The sequence below is a fragment of the Dasypus novemcinctus genome, chromosome 2 (genome assembly GCF_030445035.2).
Source record: "Dasypus novemcinctus isolate mDasNov1 chromosome 2, mDasNov1.1.hap2, whole genome shotgun sequence".
NCBI lineage: Eukaryota > Metazoa > Chordata > Mammalia > Cingulata > Dasypodidae > Dasypus > Dasypus novemcinctus.
This window is the reverse complement of record NC_080674.1, coordinates 65,544,088-65,566,267: the sequence shown is the minus strand read 5'-3', so window position 1 is coordinate 65,566,267 and position 22,180 is coordinate 65,544,088. Positions and strand designations below refer to the sequence as shown.

Below are 22,180 nucleotides of genomic sequence, written 5' to 3'. Positions count from 1 at the left end.
TTTATGAGAAAGTCCTGTGAGGGATAATTTTTAAAATTTATTTTGATGATGTTCCATTTACATATTTTTTTCTTTTGTTGCTTCTGCTTTGGCTGTAAAGTCTACGAAACCATTGCCTAATACAAGGTCTCAAAGATGCGTCCCTACATTTTTTTCTATGTGTTGGAGAGATCTAGCTTTTATATTTAGGTCCTTGATCCATTTTGAATTTATTTTTTGTATAAGGTGTAGGTAGGGGTCAATTTTTTTATTTTCAAATTGAGATCCAGTTTTCCCAGGATCATTTGTTAAAAGGACTTATTATGCCCCAATTTGGTAGTCTTTGCCACCATGTCAAAAATCAGTTGACCACAAATGTGAGGGTTGTTTTCTGAGCTCTCCATTCTATTCCATTAGTCTATATGTATGTTCTTGTGCCAGCACCAAGACGTTTTGATGATTATGATTCTATAATAATGATAAGTTTTTGTTTTTTTAAAATCTTCTTAGTTTTTATTTCAATATGTTGACTTTGGACATTTCTTAAGCAGTTTTACAATGCAGTATTTTATTTATTAACATTAAAAGCATTAAAACAAATCTAATATCATGGTCAGGCATCTCTGAATTCATTTCCTCCCAAAAACATTCATGGGGGAAAAAACCAACAAACTAAGCCAATCTTCAACATTTTTTTATGGTGTTAAAAAGCATGGCATGCGTCCATTTTCTAATTAGCATCCTTTAAAACTCAGTAAGAACATTATTTATCTAGAATCAAACTTAAAACAGAAAACTACATTCAGATTTTAAGCTGAATGTAAATGAAACAACCTCTAAGCCAAAGGATAATATGAGTCAAGTGAGCAACAATGACCTTATTTCCAGTAAGATTTCAAAAATTGGCCATGTACACTATATCCGCTCTCCTTATCTTTACTGCTTAGCTGAAAGGCTCTTAATTCTCTAATGCTAGACAAACTACAAAGGGTTATCAAATATGATCACAAGGTAACATTACATTAAGTATTATAATAAACTTTAATGTGACATTGACTTGTTTTCCAGGTACAGTTGCAGGTTGCATTTTGTCAGGAATCCTTGTTTAAGACTCTTCAAACTAAATTGAAAAACCCAAGACTGGGCCTGTACTGCTTAGATACAATCACCACTACTTTGCATGTACCTTTGAAAAAGCATTAATGTGTAAATATTTTAAGCGTTTTTTCCCATTTTAATAATAAGTTTTAATAATAAGATATGTGAATCCTCTAACTTCATTCTTCTTTTTCCAGATAGCTTAGGTTATTCAGGGCCCTTTACCATTGAATATAAATTTGATAACTGGCTTTCCATTTCTGCAAAAAGGTTGGAATTTTGATTGGGATTGCATTAAATCTATAAATTGTTTTGGGTAGTATTGACATCTTAATGATATTTAGTCTCAATCCATGAACAAAGAATACCTTTCCATTCATTTAGGCCTTTTAAAATTTCTTTTAGCAATGTTTTGTAGTTTTCTGTGTAGAAGACCTTTCCATCCTTTGATAGATTTATTCCTAGATATTTCATTCTTTTACTTACTATTGAGAATGGATTTTTTTTTCTTGAATTCTTCTTCCAGCTGGCCATTGATTATGCACAGAAACACTAGTTATGTTTAGGCATTGTTCCTTTACCCCACCACTTTGCTAAGTACATTTATTAATTCTAGGAGCTTTGCTGTGGCTTTTCAGGATTTTGTGTATATAGGATCAGGCCATTTACAAACAGGAAATGTTTTACTTCTTCTTGTCCAATAAGGATAACTTTTATTTCTTTTTCTTGCCTAAATGCTGTCAAAAATTCCTGTACAATAATGAATAACAATAGTGAATGAGGGCATCTTTGTCTTGTTCCTAATCTTAGAAGAAAAACTTTCAGTCTTTCACCATTCAATAGGATGTTAGCTGTGGGCTTTTCATATATGCCCTTTATCATGTTGAGAAATTTTCCTTCAATTACTAGTGTTCTATGTGTTCTTATCAAGAAAGGGTGCTGTATTTTATCAAATGCCTTTTCTGCATTTGTTAAGATTATTATGTGATTTTTTTCTTTTCATTCTGTTAATGTGGTGTGTTACATTAATTGATTTTCTTATGTGGAACCAATCTTGCATATCAGGAATAAATCCCACTTGATCATGGTGTATAATTCTTTTATTATGTTGTTAGATTTGTTTGGTAGAATTTGTTGAGGAATTTTTCACTTATATTCATAATTGGTCTCTAGTTTTCTTTTCTTCTGGTGCCTTTATCTGGCTTTGGAATGAGGCTGATGTTGGCTTCACAGAGTTAAGGAGTGTTCCCTCCCTTTCTTTTTTTTTTTGAAGATTTTGAAGAGAATTTGAGTTAAGTCTTCTGCAATAATTGGTAGAATTCCTGTATGAAATCATCTGGCCCTGGGATTTCTTTGTTGGGAGGTTTTTGAATAGTGATTCAATCTCTTTACTAGTAATTGCTTTGTTGAGATCTACTTCTTTTTCAGTAAATGTAGGTAGTTTCTGTATTTCTAAGATTGTGTCCATTTCATCTAGGTTATCTAATTTATTGGCATACAGTTGTTCATAGTATCCACCTATAGTCCTTTATATTTAAGCAGGGTCAGTGTTAATGCCCTCCTTTTCATTTCTGATTTTCATTACTTGTATCCTTTTTTTTTTGTCAATCTAGCTAAAGGTTTGTCAATTTTGTTTATCTTTTCAAATGACAAAGTTTTAAAAAAAATTCTACTGTGCTTTTTTTCTATTTCATTTATCTCCTCTGTAATCTTTTTCTTTCTTTCTTTCAGCTTGCTATGGGTTTAGTTTGCTCTTCTTTCTGACAATCTCTGCCTTTTGACTGGTGTATTTAATTCATTTACATTTTACAATCACTACTTTTAATAGAGGCCTTTTTTCTTCCCATTTGGATATTTAGCCTTCATAAGTCTTATATTAATATCTTTTTGTCCCTCACTTCTGTTAATGTCTACTTTTATATTTATTTGATTTTTTGTGCTGTACCAAATTGAGTGCCTTCTTATTTTTGACTGGATATATTTTTCATCTATTTTCCTTGTGGTTTCCATGGGGTGAAAGTTTAACATACTAAATATTAAAAAAATATTTTTTGTTTGATATCAATTGAATTTATTTATTTTTTTAAAAGATTATTTATTTATTTATTTATTTATTTATTTATTTATTTATTTATTTATTTCTCTCCCCTTCCCCCCTACCACCTCGGTTGTCTGTTCTCTGTGTCTATTTGCGTCATCTTCTTTGTCCGCTTCTGTTGTCGTCAGCAGCATGGGAATCTGTGTTTCTTTTTTGTTGCATCATCTGTTGTGTCAGTTCTCCGTGTGTGTGGCACCATTCCTGGGCAGGCTGCACTTTTTTTTTTGCGCTGGGTGGCTCTCCTTATGGGGCGCACTCCTTGCATGTGGAGCTCCCCTACTCGGGGACACCCCTGCGTGGCACAGCACTCCTTGCGCGCATCAGCACTGCGCATAGGCCAGCTCCACATGGGTCAAGGAGGCCTGGGGTTTGAACCACAGACCTCCCATGTGGTAGACGGACGCCCTAACCACTGGGCCAAGTCCGCCGCCTCAATTGAATTTAAACAGCATGCACATATAATTTTCCTGTCCCACTTTGTCCCCCAACCTTCTTTCTTGCACTTGTTGCCACTTATATCTTTGTACATTTTATGTCTAAAAACATAGGTTTATAATTATATTTTTATTTTAGCACCTCTAGAAAGTAAGAATTGGAGTTATTAGCCAAACAATATACTACTATCATACTGTCATTTATAATTACCCAAATGGTTATCTTTACCACAGGTCTTTACTTCTTTATGCTGCTTTGAGCCACTGTGTAGTGTCCATTCATTCCAGTCTGAAGAACTCTCTTTATCATTGCTTGTAGGGCAGGTACAGTGATGATGTACTCCCTCAACTTTTGTTTATCTGAAAATGCCTTATTTTCCCCCTAATTTTTGAAAGAGTCGCAATGGATATAAAATTCTTACCTAGCAATTGTTTTTCTTCAGTATTTTAAGTATTTAAATCCATTGCCTTCTTGCCTCCATGGTTTCTGAGGAGAATTAGCACATAGTTTTATTGGATTCCCTTGTATATAACATGTTGCTTTCCTCTTGTAGCTTTCAGAACTCTCTCCTTGTTTATTGCACTTGATAGTGTAAATCAACATAGATAGTATATTTTTCTTCATGTTTATCCTATTTGGTGTTCTCTGAGCTTCTTGTATGTGCATATTCACACCTTTTGCTAAGTTTGGGAAATTCTCTGTCATTATTGCTTTTACTATTCCTTCTGCTCCATCTTCTGGGACTTCCATAACACCTTTATTGGTATGCTTGATAGTATACCAGAAATATCATGGGCAATTTTTGCTTTTTATCATTCTTTTTTCTTTCTGTTCTTCAGTCTGACTCATTTCAAGTGTCATGTTTTTAAGTTCACTGATTCTTTCTTCTACCAGTTCTATTCTGCTCTTGAAACCCTCCTGGGCAGTTATGGTGGTCTTCAATTCCAATAGTTCTGTTTGGTTCCATTATTAAAATTACTATCTTTTTACTTAGACTGTCATATTGTCTGTTCATTGTTTTCCTGATATCCTGTAGTTCTTTCTCTGTACTTTCCTTTATCTCCTTAAGCATTTTTAAGATCATTTTTTAAAAGGCTTTGTTTGGTATGTACACATTCTTGTCTTCATTGTTGGTGTTTAATGTATTTTTATCCTCTTTTTTTGGGTGAGCCATTTCCTGATTCTTTGCCTTCTACACTTTTGTTGGACTCTACATTTAGTATTTTAAAATGTTAACTGTAGGACTTACTCCTTGGGATGTCATTTCCTGGTTCTGTAACCAGCTGGTGATAAGACAAAGCTTGTCTTGAGCTTCAGCCCTATCAGGAAGGCAAATGCACTGTGCAGGGTTTTCTTTATCTTACTAGGCCTCTATGTTATACTGGGTTTTTGCTTGTTAATTGTTTTGGAGTTCCCTGTCAATAGAAGTTTGGTTGTCCTCTCTGTTCCCAGGGGACAAACTTTCTTAGTCCCAGATGGTTTACCTCTAAGACTTTTACACTCCTTTAATTCTCTCACACTGCCTTTGCCTGGTGGGATAATTCTGGGAGGAGTGTCATGTCAGGGAGGACTTTCCCAATTCATGCTTTCCCAGCCAAACAGGGCCAGACACACACAAAGTGGTGCAGACCATCTCCAAAGTGCTTCTTCAATAGCTCCATAAAGTTGAACTTTCCTGGCCTAGCCAATAAACACTGCCCTTCAGCCAACTTTCCTTAGCCTTGAGGAAGTCATGTTTTTAAATCTCTACCATGTGTGCCCCTGTCCTGGGAGGACTGAAACAATGGCTGACACTGCCATTGTCCGAGGGCAGGCTGAAACAATAGCAGCCCTCAGAGCTGGCACCAAGTGATCCAAATTCACTAATCAAAAGTCGTGACCAGCCACATATACCCCTGTTCTTGGGAAAGAGGGTTTTTCTGTCCTTTTCTGTCAGCAGCAGCTAGCTAGGGTCTGAACCTTAGGGAGGCTTGCCACAAGAGTGTGGGATGGGCACCAGGAACCACCATATGAAGAGAGCAATTTACATCCCCACTTTGCTTTTTGCCACTAGTATCACAGCTACTAGGCCCTCTTTTGCTCACCACTAATATCTCTATTATCCAGGACACTGGGTGAGCATGATAGTGCCTGATCTTGCTGACTTGTCTCACTGGCTTAGAACCTTTGCTATATGAGCAAATTGGGGTGGGAGAGATCAAGGTGCATATTCCTCTTTTGCTATGCCTGGGGTAGAACCTCTGTCCTATGAGTAAGAGATGGGTGGGGAGAGGAGCCCTAATTATTCAGTCATGCTTGCCTGAAACATGGACCTAAGGGGAATGAGAGGTGCTGGCACCTTGCCCCTCTTGGAGTGAAAATGTAACCCTAGACTGGAGCTGGAGCAAGGTGGAAGGTAACCCTATCTTCCTGGATGTACTCGCCTGATGTAGAGCTTCCATAACAATGAGCTGGCAGGAAGGGACATGGATGCTGGTCCTGTCTCAAATTCTACAACCTCTTTTTTTTTTTTTTTTTTACTATAATCAGGTAGAGTTATTTTAAGAAATGTTTCTCCAATTCTGTTTTTGTTTTTATTTTATCCCCCCCCCCGCCCCCTTTGTGGCTTGCTTGCTGTCTCCTCTCTGTGTCCATTTGCTGTGTGTTCTTCTGTGTGTCTGTATTTTTTTATTTTCTAAATTTATTCCTCATCCCCCCTTGCAGCTTGCTTGTTGTTTTGCTCTCTGTGTCCATTCGTTGTGTGCTCTCTTCTGTGGTTTTTTTTTTTTTTTTTACTTGTCTCCCTTTTTTTTGTGTGTGTGTCACCTTACTGAGTCAGTACTCCATGGCACTTGTGGGCTGGGTGGCACTCCGCAGCATGCAGGTGACCCTGCCTTCACAAGGAGGCCCTGGAACATGAACCCAGAACCTCCCATATGGTAGACAGGAGTCCAACTGATTGAGTCACAGCCACTTCCCCTCTCTTTGTTTTTAGGACAATTTCCAGAGACAGAATGGTCACATTTCATAATTTTCACCAGTTAAATGTTTTGCTGGGGAAAGACTCATTAAGATTAACACACCACCATTCTAGAAATGGGCTATACTATTTCTTGATTTATCAACTTTAAATATCATGACTTCCTTCTAAGATGGATATAAATTTTCTTCTTTTACATAATCTTTCTCCATTCTAATCTCTCAAATTTTTAGAATCACATAATTACTTTTAATATCTTTATTGAATACCTTTATAATTAGTATGTTTTACCAGGCAGGATGCTCTTGGTTGAAAGTAACAGAATATTTATTCAAACTGCCTTACTTAATGAGTAAATTTAGTATTTTGTGTAACAAGAAATCCAAAGATAGTGTGGGCTTCAAACATGGCTGATCCAATGGTTCAACAATGCATCAATGCCCCCATTTCATCTTTCCTCAGTTACGACATCTGTGTTAGTCACCCAAAGGGGTGCTGATGCAAAGTACCAGAAATCTGTTGGTTTTTATAAAGGTTATTTATTTGGGGTAAAAGCTTACAGTTACAAGGCTCTAAAGAATCCAACTCAAGGTTACTTCCTTATTAAACTCTGTTGCCACACGCTGAAGCAAGATGATAGGCAATGTCTGCTAGGGTTCAGCCTTCCTCTTCCCTCTTAAGGCTCCATAGGTTCAGTTTCTTCTAGTCTCAGCTGTAGCCACCCATAGGGCTTGTCTCTCTTTCTGGGGCTCATTTCTTTTTGGGCTCAGCTGCTCTGTTCTCTTCACAAGGTCAACTGTAAACTATTAGGCAAATGGCTTATCTCTCTCTGGAGCCCCATGCATCAAGTTCTCTCTTCTTCCACGTCTATGGAGCTCTCTTTATTTCTCTGTGTATCTTCTTCTATGTATCTACTTTTGTGTTCTCCTTGAATGTTCATTTATATAGCCCACAAAGGGGGAGGGGACTCAAACTGAGTCACCCTAATGATATGGTTGAATCAAAGCCCTAATCTTAACATAATTTAATCAAAGCCATCTCAGCTGAATCTAATATAATCAAAGTGTTTCACGCTCAGAGGAAAAGACCAGTTTACAAACATAATAAAATATCTTTTTTGGAATTCATAAATAATATCAAACTGCTACAACATGCAAAATAAAGTCTTCATATGAGGGCGATTTAACCTCTTTCTTATAAGATGGCTACAAGTAGTCATCCCTGCAAAACACTCTCTTATTCAGCTCTGACGGGAAAGAGAATGAACTTTTCCATCTCATCTTTTAAGAGTAAATTTCTCATATCTTTGGTCAGAACTGTACCACATACCCATTTATGAACCAATCACTGGCAAAGGGGACAAAATTACCAAGATTAATCAGAATTTGTCCTGTAAACTTTGGAGGGGTTCTGCTACCCAGGAGCTAACTAATCCACATTGGGAAAGTCAAACACTGTAACAATACTCAGGGTTATAATAGGAAAGAGAAGAAAGTAATGGTTACTAATTAGTAATCAACAGTTTCCACCACAAACTTGATTTAGTTTTCTATCAACTTTCAAGAATATATCTTGACCCTACATTTAAAAAAATACATATTAAAAAAAACCTTCTACCCTTTGTCTTACATATATTTTCCCTCTTCAACTCTTCTACTTCTAACAGTGTTAAGTATTATGAGCAAAAAAATGGCAAAGTTAATTACTTTTAATAATATTACATTACAATATTATATTATATAATGCTATAATTCAGGTTTAAAATAATTATTTTGTTCAAGAGCAATCCATGGAATGGATATGGGAGAAATTTTATTATATATTTATCCACTGAAAAACTATAATAGGATCATGTTATAACTAACACTTTATTATTCATTTGCAAATGTCTTGCTTTCCTTTAGAAAATGACAACTTTTCCATCATTTTAACCTTTAACATGAATTGTCCCCTGATTTGTACATATTTGTTATGGTAAGGATAGGTGACTGCGATGAGTAATTCATTCATTTTATAAATAACTTCCAAGGTTCAGTAGGGTGATTGGTTATAGAATAGTTTAATATTAGGAAAGGAATATCAACAAAACCAACTGAAACCAGAACACACACACAAAATTATTTACAATGCAATGACAAAAATATATAGGCATAGGGAAGCAGCTGTGGCTCAATCGATTGGGGTCATGTCTACCATAAGGGAGGCCCTGGGTTCACATCCCAGGACAAGCTGGCCCGCACCCTGCAGAGAGCTGATGGTCCATGTCCCTTGGAGACCTGGCACAGCAAGATGATGCAACAAAAGGGAGACAAGCAGACACAGAAGAATGAACAGTGAATGGACACAGAGAGCAGAGAGCAAACAAGCTGTAAGGAGATGAGGAGAATAAAAAAATATATATATGGGCATAAAGCTAACAAGAAATGTATAACGTCTTTAGATGGAAATTACAGAACTCTTTTGGAGAGTTGTTAACCATAATCTAAGTATTCATTTTATTAAAATGTCAATTATCCACAAGTAATTTACAAATTTACTTCACTTGTGCATTATTAGATCCTACAAGTAGAATGACAGGAAGAGTGACATCACAGTACAAGGAAATACAGAAAGATGAGTAGAAGAGAGCTGCTTGCAAGAAACACATGCACATTTTAGTTTTATTTTTTTTAAGGAAGGCAATTCAATCAGCATGGGAAGAATGGATTATTCAGCAAATGGTTCTGGGATACATGCCTAAGGACTAAAAAAAATAGTACTTTATCCTTACACCAAACCATACACCAGAATAAAGAAAAATGTGAATAAATGTGGAAAAATGTGATTTAAAAAAAACTAATATAAATGTAGATAAAGAGAATATTATACAATTTTGTAGTGGGTAAGGACTTTTAATACTTAACATTGAAATTAGAAAAAACAGCAACAAAGGCTGATAGATGAGTATACATGAAAATATAGAAGGTCTACACATTTATAAAATCTCAAATACAAAATCAAAGTGAAAAAAAGGAGAAACGATTTAAAACATAAGAACAAAGATTGATATTGAATATGCAAATTCTTTTTGCTAATAAATAAGAAAAAAGATGAATATGCAGATAAAAAATCATTAAAAAGCATGATCAGGGATTTAAAAAGGAAGAAAAAAGGGCTTGTTATAACATAAAAACAACAACAAAATTGTACAATCTCACTAACCATGAAGTATATTCTAATAAAATATCATTTAAACCACATTTTTTACTTCTTAGTACTGGCAAGACTGCAGAGAAAATGAACCTTTGTAAATTGCTGCCTATAATAATTTTGGAGAGTAATTTTGCAACATACGGAGCTTTAAAACACATGTTGGCTTTAGGTACAAATTCCACATCAGGAAATTCATTCTGGAAAATACTCTGAGATGTGTTGCAAACATTTACATATAGATGAAATATATATCAGCAAATAAATAAATGATGAATAAAAAACTAAATAAGATGAACTATAATATTAGGTTGGTTGAGTTAATCTTGATATAGTCCTGGGAATTCTATGTTAAAACAAACAAAATGAGGCAAAAATCATATGTATAAGATGACAGAGTGAGATATTCCAGAGTTCTGTCCCACCACAGAAGCTTTAAACTACAAGCAAAATGTGGAAAACCATTTTTCTCACAACTTTGGAAAATAGTAAAGAGTTGCAGTACCTGCATGAGCACTGAATCAAGAAAAAATGCAGCTGAAAAATGGCAGGAAAACCTTGTAGTATCCTCATTGATTCTTCTGCACCCTCTTCCTTCCTTGTGTATAGCTGGCTCACACTCCCAGTATGGGTCCCTGGTCTAGGTTCCAGTGAGAGCAGAGTAATCTGGCACAAATATGAGGGGTAAAAGTATATTTGTGCCAATCTGTCTGGTGACAGCCTGGAAGACTAACCCAGGTACTTACAAAAGGCTCACCATTTCAGGAGTTCCCTGCAAGTACAGGCAGCTTACAGGTCAGTTATAGAAGAAAGGTATCCTTTGCCTGTGGCAAAGGATAGCTGATATGGGTAAAGCTTGCAGGAATAGGAAGAAAGACTTATTTCCTAGGGGAGAAGTGACATTCAGACCCTTGTAAATGGGGAAATTTCTAGGGTCATGAACACACATCAAAAAAAAAACACAAAAAAACAAGGAGGACCCTAGACTTTCACCACACATTGTTCTATAGTCATTGCTAGGCAGGTTAATCTGCAAATATTGGGGAAGGTATGCATTTCTTTTTCTTTTACTTCCTTTTATTGTTACTTCCTGGCATTCAAAGAAATCTTTGTCACACCATTAGTTCAAGACAAGCCTATATAATAAATACCACGTGACTAACTTCTAAATTAAAATCAGTGTGCAACAAAAATTAAAAGACATACTAAGAAGTAGAGCCTAGCAATAGCACAGCTCCCAGCCAAATCTGTTATGGCCACTGCAACCCTGCGGAGGATAGGAGGGGTCGTCGTAGCACATTTGCTGCCTGGAATGTGAATCCAGGTCCCTGGGGGGCTGGCACAGCCACTGGTGCTAACATTACTGCTTCCATCTGCAACACTTGTCCAGTGTGCCATCACAGACTGATTCACCAAGCCAAACTGTACTCAATCCAGATGTTTCTATTACAAATATGAAAGAGTTAATACATGAAGACCAATCCAAACCTTCTATTTTCCAGATCAGTACCACTCTCCTTCCCATAACTAGTAAAGAGAAGAGTGGAGAAGCCTGTGGCCCCTCCCCCTTCCCTTACTGCTTCTATCTCCCAAGAGGAAGCTGATAGCAAAAAAATATCCTAGTAAAGGAGCAAGATAAAACGTTATTAACAATCAATGAGAAAGAGCAGATCTCACACATATCAGACAAAGACCTCTTAAAATGTCTTAAATATGCTCAAAAGCTAAAAGAAAAGATCAAAGAAAATCAGGAGAACTGTAGATGAACAAAGAGAGAATATCAATAAAGGAAAGATCAAAATGAGGAAATACAGTAAAAGCTATAAAAAAAATCCCTAGATGGGATCAACAGGGAATTGGAGCTGACAGAAGAAAGAATCAGTGAACTTGAAGACAGAACTGAAATTATACAGCCTAAGGAAGAGAAAGAAAAAAGAATAAAGATAAGAGAATTCAGGAAAAATGTGGGACACCATCAAGTGTACCAATACATACATCATGGGGCTCCCAGGGGAGAAGAAAGATAAGGGGCAGAATGAATATTTGAAGAAATATCCAAAATTATAAAATTTAATGACAGCTATTAATATATACATCCAAGAAGGTCAATGAACTCAAAACAGGATAAATCCAAAGAGACCTATACCAAGACACATTATAATCAAGCTGTCATATGGCAAAGACAATGAGGGAATCCTGAAAGCCAAATTAAGAGCAGATTTCTCATCAAAATTTTTTTTGATATTTTCATTAGTAACCAAATAGAAATACTGGAGTTGAAAACCACAATAAGTGAAATGAAAAATTTCCTAGTGGTTTTCCATAATAGATTGGAGGTGGATGAAGAAAGAATTTGTGACCCTGAAGACAACACAACTTAAATGACTGATGTGAAGGAAAAAGGAAAAAGAATAAGAAAAGTGAGCAGAGCCTAAGAGACTTGTGGGACACCATCAAAGATACCAATGTACGCATTATTTGATTCCCAGAAGAGAAAAAGGGAGAAAGGGCAGAAGGTATATTCAAAGGAAAAAAGGATAGAAAATTCCCAAATTTAATTAAGGATATGAATCCCAACATTCAAGAAGTCCAACAAACCCCAAACAAGATAAAATCAAAGAGAACCATTCCCAGACACACAGTTATCAAACTGTTCAATGTCAAGGAAAAGGAGTTCTGAAAGTTGCAAGAGAAAAGCAATGGGTTATGTAAAAGGGAATCTCAATTAAGATAAGAGCCAATTTCTCATTAGATCTCATGAAGGCAAAAATGCAGTGGGATGACTATATATGCACATAATGGAAAAGCTCCAAACTACATGATGGAAATACTGACATATTTGAAGGGAGAAATAGATGGTTCTACATTAACAGAAGCAACTTCAATGACTAACCAATTTCAATGATTGATAGAACATCTAGACAGAAGATCAATAAGTAAATATAAGACTTGAACAATTCTCTAAACCAATTAGACTTAAGATATATAGAAGACACTTCACCCAAGAGCATTCTTCCCTAGTGAACATGGATCATTCTCCAGATATACAGGTGTTAGTAATAAAACAAGTCTCAATAAATTTAAAAATGTTGAAAGCATAGGGAAGTGGACTTGGCCCTATGGATAGGGCATCCGCCTACCACATGGGAGGTCTGCGGTTCAAACCCCGGACCTTCCTGACCCGTGTGGAGCTGGCCCAAGTGCGGTGCTGATGCGCGCAGGGAGTGCCGTGCCATGCAGGGCTGTCCCCTGCAGAGGGGGGCCCCATGCCCAAGGAGTGCGCCCCATAAGGAGAGCTGCCCAGCACGAAAGAAAGTGCAGCCTGCCCAAGAATAGTGCCACACACATGGAGAGCTGACGCAACAAGATGACGCAACAAAAAGAAACGCAGATTCCCAGTGCTGCTGGTAAGGATGGGAGTGGTCACAGAGGAACACACAGTGAATGGACACATAGAGCAGACAACTGGGGGGGAGGGGAAGAAATAAATAAATAAATCTTTTAAAAAAATGTTGAAAGCATATACTGCATTATATCTGTTCACAATGGGATGAAGCTAGAAATCAATAACAGAGGGAGAAGTGGGAAATTTAAACATGTGAGAATAAAACAAAAATAAAACAACACACTCTTAAACAACCAACAGGTCAAAGAAGAAATCAGAAGAGAAATTAGGAAGTATCTTTAGGAAAATGAAAGTGAAATCATACCAAAACCTATGGGATGCAGAAAAGGCGGTGCTGAGAGGGAATTCTGTAGCTGTAAATGTTTACCTTATAAAAGAGGAAAGATCTCAAGCCAGCAACCTAACCTCACACATGCAGGAAAGAGAAAAAGAAGAGCAAACTAATCTAAAGTAAGCAGAAGGAAGGAAATAGTCAAGATTAGAGCTGAGATAAATAAAATAGAAAATAAAAAACTCACAGAATCATTGAAACCAAAAATTGGTTCTTTGAAAACACCAATAAAATTGAATTACAACAAAAAATGAGAGGATGCATGGGAAGCAGACTTTGCCCAGTGGTTACAGCATCCGTCTACCACATGAGAAGTCCGCGATTCAAACCCTGGGCCTCCTTGACCCGTGTGGAGCTGGCCCATGCACAGTGCTGATGTGTGCAAGGAGTGCCGTGCCACGCAAGGGTGTCCCCCGTGTAGGGGAGTCCCAAGCGCAAGGAGTGCGCCCCATAAGGAGAGCTGCCCAGTGCGAAAGAAAGTGCAGCCTGCCCAAGAATGGTGCCACACACATGGAGAGATGACACAACAAGATGACGCAACAAAAAGAAACACAGATTCCCGGTCCCGCTGATAAAGATAGAAGTGGTCATAAAGGAACACACAGCGAATGGACACAGAGAGCAGACAGCTGGGGGGGGGGGGGTGGGGGAGGGGATAAGGGGAGAGAAAAAAAAATATAAAGGAGCATGATGTATATACCTACTCACAAATGTTCAGAAAATAAATAGATGAGATAGATGAGATACATGGAGAGGAAGGAAGAGAGGGAGGGAAGGAGGGAGGGAGAACTGTGGCAAATTTTAAAAGTTGGTGAATCTGGGATTGAATCATATCTCCCACAAAAAGACATGTTCAAATCTTAATCCATGCTCCCATGGGTGTGAACCCATTTGTAAAAAGAATGTATTGAAGATGTATTATTAAAGTGTGGCCAAACTGAATCAGGGTAGGTCTTAATTCATACGACTGGATGCCTTATAAAGAGAATAAATTTGCGTGTAGTCAGTCAGAGAAAGTCACAAGGAGGAGCCAGAAGTCAGTTAAGTTGCCAAAAAGGAGAGACATCATCATAGAAGACTGCTATCACCAGAACACTACTAATCCCAGAAGAAAGCATGGCCTTGCTGACATAGTGTTTTTGGACTTTTAGCCTTCAAAACCATGAGACAATAAATTCTTGTTTTTTAAGTTAACTCACTGTGCAATATTTTCCATAGCAGCTCTGGTAAATTAAGACTGGCTATATATGTATAGGAGGTATATTGAAGTTCTCTTCAATTTTGTTTCAAGTTATTTTTGAAACTTTCCTTTAAGTATGAAGTTATTTTAAAATAAAATATTTTAACAATTTTATGTACAATATGATCTCACATTTTGTCAAAAAGATTAAGTACATATGTACATAAAATATACTGGAAAGATATTCAGTAAATATCTTTAAACGATAGGAATATGGGTGGTTTTGAGTTTGTTATATAAATGAGCTACAGATGACCTCTGTGTAGTGCTGTTTTCGTCTTTACAGCAACATAAATTCATTAGAAAAACCTGCCAGCACCAAACTCAAATTCTCACATCATGTTTTTTCAAAAACAGCCCAAATAAGCAATTTTAAACTATCTAGAATAAACTTGTTTTACATACCCCTTGAAACTGCACACTACATGCGCTCTCAATTGATAAGACCCCGCACTCATAAGGCCCACAATGCTTCAAACTCTTGGAGTTTTCTGGCCCAAAAGCTTATCACTGTGCTAATTCTGTGCCATTGTCTACACAGGTAAGCACCCGCCCTCCTTTTCCTAGCTCCTTCTTCAGTAGTTTTATTTTAGCCTGTGGTGCTTCCTTGCTGCCTCTGCCTTACAGAAAGGTTCCTGTCTGCACCTACCCCTGCCAACCTGTGAAACTGTCACCCCTATAAATATCTTGTGTGTCCTGCCATCTAGTGGTCAAATCTTTTTCTTTGTCAACTCCAAAACCCTCAAATTGAATTCACTAGAGTTTATAATTTTACTTATTTGGAACTTTTGATTTTTCTACAGTGCAAATGTACTACTTATATAATTTAAGTGTTTTTTTAAAGAGAAAACTGGACCCTATATTTGTGGCTACTAACAACGCTGTTTCCCCTAAATTATACTCTGATAATCATTTCCTCAGGTTTTAAGAAGGAATACTGTAAGAAACAAAGTTAGAAACTTGATACTGCATTTGCTCTGAGGATGTTTTTGAGAACTTTGCCTACTCCATCTCTCAAGATACCCTAGAGAAGAAATCAAGTGAAAAATATTTTAAAAATATAAATGACAGTAAAACCTTTGTTTACTGCCCTGAGGAACTGGTATGTTTCTTTTCATCGACCATGAGAATTACTCAACTGTGTACTTCCTTTAGTTTTCCTTCGGCAGCCAGAAAGCTTAAAGCCAAATTCTTCATTTAATTTTAGATACTATGTAGGGTCATATGGCAGTTCTATCTGCCCACCTCCTTACCTGGTTTTTATACTCCATTCCAATTATAACATTCCTTGTTCTGCTTTCTATTTCACTGAACGTATTATATAAATAACCTCAAATTCCTTGTGCTTTGAGGTAGGGTAAAAAAAAATTAAGTAGGATATTCCCTCTAAATGACAGGATACAACCAAATATAGTTTTCATTGGAAGAAATATTCTTAATACAATTTATTTTAGAAGAAACTGATTTTGAAAATAATGGAAAATTTAAGAATGTTGTTTTAATAAATGAATCCAGAGTGATTTGAGTCATCACTCTTTTAAGATCTTAAGGAAAGTAATTTCATAATCCCTACAGTGTTAAATAAGATCATGAAAGACAATGAACACATGCTCTAAATCAGTTAAAATAAATGATAAAGGAGCACCACACTGTTTTTAGTGCTTTTATGAACTTGGGTTTGTAGAAGTAAACTACAAAATGATATGCTGTACATGATTTTCAATAACTTTTTCATAACAATTTATAAAGAATCTTCAGAAATAGAGTAAAGGGGTAATAAGAATAATAAGATAATCATGTTGATGAAAGAAAACAGTTACCTGTCTGGAAGAAGACTCTAGAAATAATTGTCCGGCACAGTGGGCAGGGAGTGCTTGCAGGATTATCTTTGGCCAGCGTCCGTAAGCAGGGCTCACAGAAGATGTGGTGACAAGGATAACACATGTAAGGGTTGAAATAAACATCCAGACACACAGCACAGATGTAGCTTTCCTTTTCTTCTTTATATTCATTATCATCGTCTGTACTCATCTCATTATTCAAAGTCTGTTAGAAAAAAGCAAAAACAATTTTTCTCATTTAAGCATGAGATTAGTTTCCTTAGAAAAGAGAAAATGATTATATTTTGTTAAAATGAATGAAAATATTTATGAGACATATTTCTGTGACATATTCAAAGTGACAGAAATGCTACCCTACAAAGTGAGAAGAAACTGAAAACATATATGAAACCCAAAGTCTAATATTTCTTTCTAGTATTTCTATAGAATGCTAAATGATAAAATATAACTACATTATATCTATATCTCTATTTAACCAGAACTAGTTAAGTGTTAGGTATACCAGTCCCAGAGTTACAGATTCCCTATATAACCTACCTGCACCCCTATATAAAAAGGCTTAATATGGGCATTCATGAATGAAGAAAAATGAGGGCAGGAAGATACCATAGTTCATCCTTTGTTTGACACTTTTAGGCTTCCTGAACCTCAAAATCAAAAAGTGGCCAAAGCCTAAAGTACGTAAGGAGGTAGAACATGGCAATGAAACTTTCAGTAAATCTGTGATTGGCTTTGCAGCTGGAAAATGATAAGTCACTCTACTCCCTCTGTGGAATAGTTAAGAAAGAGGGGAAGGTAGTTAAGAAAGATGCAGTTCAATGGTTAGAAGCACAAGGTCTGGCAGCAAAATTCTGGTTTCAAATTCTAATTCTACCCATTTATAACTGTGTCACTAGGCAGGTTACTTAACCTCACAGTTTTCCTCACCTGTGAGGTTTTTGCAAGCATTAAATGAGGTAATCCAGGTAAACTGCTTGGCCTAGTACCTGGTATATAGTAAGTATTCAATAAATGTCAACCACCACCACCATCCTCGTCATCTTTCATCCATCCCCCACTCTTGGATCCACCTTCTCTGCAGTCCACCTCTTCTTTCTCCTCCCCCTTCCCCTTCTCTGGTTCTTCCTTTTTCTCCATAGGCCCTCAAATTTTTCTTAAAGTTTTGAGAATGTTTTCCTCAGGCCAGACCTAGACTCTGTTCCTTGAAACATAATGGGAGTCTACAGGGTGTATTCCTCTTTTCCTCATTTTGTTGTTTATGAAAAATGGAGATCGATGATTAATATTTGAGTGGGCCTTGGGCTTAATAAATATTTGCAAGTGATATGTGATATGATATGTAAGATTTATGGATAGGAGGCAAAAACAGTCTATCATACAGGAAAACCTTACTACTGGAAAAACTATTATTTGACCTATCCAGATGGTTTTGCTTCCCCTTTGACATTCTCATTCTGTCACCTTGATAATTTCTCTTTTAGGAAGCACATACTCAAGTTTTTAGTCCATTTACTATTTTATTGAATTGTCTGATTTTTCTTAAGATTTATAAAGATTTTTACTTACTCTAGTTACTTGTTATTACTCCTTCAATGTACTGTAAATATTTTTTCCTTCTCTATAATTTGCCTTTTCACTCTCTTCATGGTGTCTTTTGATGAATCAAAGTTCTTAATTTTAAAGTTGCCTACTTATATTTTCCTTTATGGTTAGTGCTTTTTTGTATTATTTAAATCTTACCTTTCCCAAGGTCATTAAGATAGTCTCCTATACTAGATTCTAAAAGCTTTATTTCTTTGAATTTCATAATATTTCAAAATTCTATAATCTACCTGAAATTGATTTTCATGTATGTTGTACCTTAGAGGCAAGTTTCACTTTTCTTCATCATGTGGTTATTAATTGGGTTAGCCCATCTATTGTAAAGACTTTCCTCTCCTTTACTGCTCTCAAGTGCCACCTTATTGTTAACTAAGAGGCTATATAGTCTGTTTCCAGGAATTTTAATCTATTCCATTACTTTACTGTCTATTCTTATGCCATCCCCACAATCTCTTAACTACTCTAAGTTTATAATAAGTCTTGATATCTAGTGAGGAAGTCCTTTCATGTTATTGCTATTCTTTGAGAGTGGTTTGGCTATTCTTGGCCTCTTCCATGACCATATAAAAACTTGGAATTTCCTTGTCAAAATAGTTGGAATTTATATCAGAATTTCACTGAACTTGCAGAATTTAGGAAGAATTAGAAATCCTTCTAATATATAGTTTTTAAATACATCGTTATCTTGGTAGGTCTACTTATATTTGAATCAGTATGTTTCCTCTTTACTTTTCACTTTACTCCATTTTCTTTGCTGCCAATCTTTCCCTCTCAACTAACTCATTCTTATAGTATACAAGATAGGTTACAATATATTTCACATCAAAACAAAACAAACACCAAAAAAGTAAACTTCTCCAGCTCAAGCTTCCTTCCTTTTCTCTCCCTCACATCAAAAACTTCACAAGAGACTTGACCACATATCATGTGCCATTTCTGCCTCCTCACTGGCTGTCCAGTCTTCACCTCAATCTAATCTGGTTTCTACTCTCAGTACTCTGCTGAAACTGCTCTTGAGCAAGTCACAAAGGACCTTGGTACAGCAAAACTCCAGGATGCTTTCCTATCTTCATCTTCCTCAATTTGTCCAGCAGCATTTCCTAAGTAAACCAGGATCTTGTTCTTGAAACATATTTCCTTCTTGACTCTGCTGACACCCTGGTCTTTCTACCTTACTGAGCACTGCACCTTCCTTCATCCTTTCCTTTGCTAGCTTCCTCTATTAACATTTTTATATTGAAATTCCTTAGGGATCATTCTTCACTCCTTTTTTATTCTCTCACAGCAACTCTCTTCCTAGGTGATCTCATCCATTTCTACCAGTTTAGATACTGCTTTTGTGCTGATGATCCCAAAGTTATATCTCTGGTCAACACCACTGCTCTGAGCTTTATACACATGATTCTAAATGGATTATCTGGCATATCCACTTGAATTATTTGCAGATTTTTCAAACTTACTATACCCAAAGTAGATCTCTTGATCTCTGCTTCCCCCATGCCAAGCAATATCTCATTAAATGGCATCGTCATCACTCACATAGTTCTTTAAGCCAAAAACCTATTAATCATCCTTGATTCTTCTTTTCTGTGATTCTATCAGATCTATCAATAAGTTATTTGTTCCACCTCTAAGACATATCTCAAAATCATCCCTTCTTCTCCATATGTTATTACTACTTCACTGTTATTACACTAGTCTAAGATATCATTGTCATTTGCTTAGTTTATGGCAATAGACTCTTACTTGTTCTCCTTGTTTCTAAGCCTGCAATATTCCAATCCATTTTCCACACAGCCAAGGCAGTGATTTTCTTAATCATAACTCAGATCATAACCATCCCTCTCATTCTGCCATGTGTTTAATGGCTTTCCCTTATAACTCCTTACAAGGGTCTAAAGAATGCTGCATATACAGTTCCAGCCTCTTTTTTTATTCCCCATATTGAGCTACTCTTCAGTTTGCTGTCTTCTGTTCAACAAACACACAAAACACTTTCTTTAGGCACTACGGTTTACTCCTACTGAAAAGCTCTTATTCCATGTAGTAGGTTACAAAATAGCTAAAATTCTTCCTATTTTTCTATGTGCACCCCTGCATTTCATCAGATGGTGGGCCTATTTTCCACCTCTGAATTTGGCTTTGTCTTATGATTTGCTTTGGCCAATAGGTAATTAACACCCATGATGCAAACAGAAGCTTGAGAAGTGCTTGTGTATTAGGGATGGTCCTCCTTTGCTGATCTTGGAACTCTGTGGTTAACCACTATGTGAACAAGTCTGGGATGGTCTGCTGGATAAGTGACACATTGTCCAGTTACTTCCATTACCCCTGCAGAGAAGTTAATTACCAGATATTGTATGAGTGAGGCCACTGATAGCAGACTACAAATAAATGAGTAAGTCTAGATTACACCAAGTGAAACACAGATAGCACTACTGAAACAAGCCCTAATAATAAGCAAACAAGCTTTAAATATGTTATTGGCAAAATTAGTATAAAAATAATATAGTAAAAGTATTTATTAATAATAATGTATTAGTTTCCTAGGTCTTTCCTAACCAAGTAAAACAAACGTGGTGGCTTAAAACAACAGAAGTTTATTGTCTCACAATTCTGTAGGCTAAAGTCTAACATCAGGTGTCATCAAGGCTATGCTCTCTTTGAAGGCTTAATAGGAGGATCCTTCCTAGACTTTTCCCAGGTTCAGATGGTACTGGAAATCCTGTTCCTTGGCTTGTAGATACATCACTCTAATCTCTGCTTCTGTCATCACATGGTGTCCTTCCTGTATTTGTCTGTGCTTCTTTGTCCAAATTCCCCTCTTATTATAAGGATACCAGCCATATCGGATTTAGGGTCATTCTAATCCAGTATGACTTCATCTTAACTTGATTTCATCTATAAAGACTCTATTTCCAAATGAGGTCACACTCACAGGTTCCAGGTGGACATGAATTTTGGAAGAAGCTATTCAACGAGTACACACGTTGGTTCTTTAAACTTCACATCCATACTGTGAGCAAAATACATTCACTCCATCTCAGCATTTTCAAAAGTCTTAATCCATTCCAGCATCCACTCTAATTCTAAAACTTTATCTAAATATAATCAACTCAAAAGTTCAAAATCTAATCTTCTAAATCATTTAAAGGTATGGGTAAGAGTATAGATATGATCTATCCTGGGGCAAAATTCTACTCTACTTGTAGACCTGTGAAACTATAAAACAAGTAATCTGCTTCCAAAATACAAAGGTGGCACAGGCATACAATAGACATCTACATTCTAAAAGAGAGAAAAATGGAAGGAATAAAGGAGTCTCTGTCTAAAACAAGTTTGCAACCCAGCAGGACAAATTCTAAATGTTGGGGACTGAAAAAAATCTTCTGTGGCTTGATGCTCTGTCTTGTGGACTTCTCAGGCCACCATCTTGGTCTGACCTCTTGGCCTTAAGTGGCAGTATCAACATCTCTTGCCTAGGCCTTCACAGTCATTCTTCCTTAATTTCATTCCATCTCCGGCCCTTTTAGTGCAGGTTGGCAGTGCTTCTGCTGAAATTAAATTCTCAAAAAACCTGACAGACATCTTTGCAATTCATATGGGTCTAAGTCATCAGACAAGGGTGTCCTTCACATCTTTCTTGGAACCCCATCTCTATTACTGGCTTCAGTTGAGATGGTTGATTGGGTCCATGAGTCACATGCCTAATCTTTTTAACAAAAGGTAGTCTGGCCAGATCCTAGGCCCAGTTTCCAGAGCACATTATCTAGATAGGCTGAGACTGTTCTAAACTATCAAGTACTGGTTTCATTTTGCTTGACAGTTCAGTCTTCACTTTCTCTCTTTTCTCTTGCATTTTATTAGTGGAAAGGGAAAACAGTCTACACTTGCCACACTTTGCTTGGCAATCTCAGCTAAACATTCAGGTTCATCACTTACAAGCTCTATTTTCCACCCAATAGTAGAACATAATTCTACTAAGCTTTTTGCCACTTTGAA

The 22,180-nt window shown here is 36.6% G+C and overlaps 1 protein-coding gene across 7 annotated transcripts in view; it reads right to left on the bottom strand.

Moving 5' to 3' along the window:
* RNF180 (ring finger protein 180) overlaps window positions 1-22,180 on the bottom strand; it is a 328,361-nt gene that overhangs the window by 84,164 nt on the left and 222,017 nt on the right. For all 7 annotated transcript variants that reach the window (XR_009188472.2, XM_058309282.2, XM_058309284.2 and 4 more), the window contains one exon: window positions 16,556-16,781. Coding sequence is in view for 6 of the 7 variants with exons in the window: in XM_058309282.2 (XP_058165265.1) it covers window positions 16,556-16,781 (226 nt within the window). In the remaining variant the exon portion in view is untranslated. The remainder of the gene's footprint in view (window positions 1-16,555; window positions 16,782-22,180) is intronic.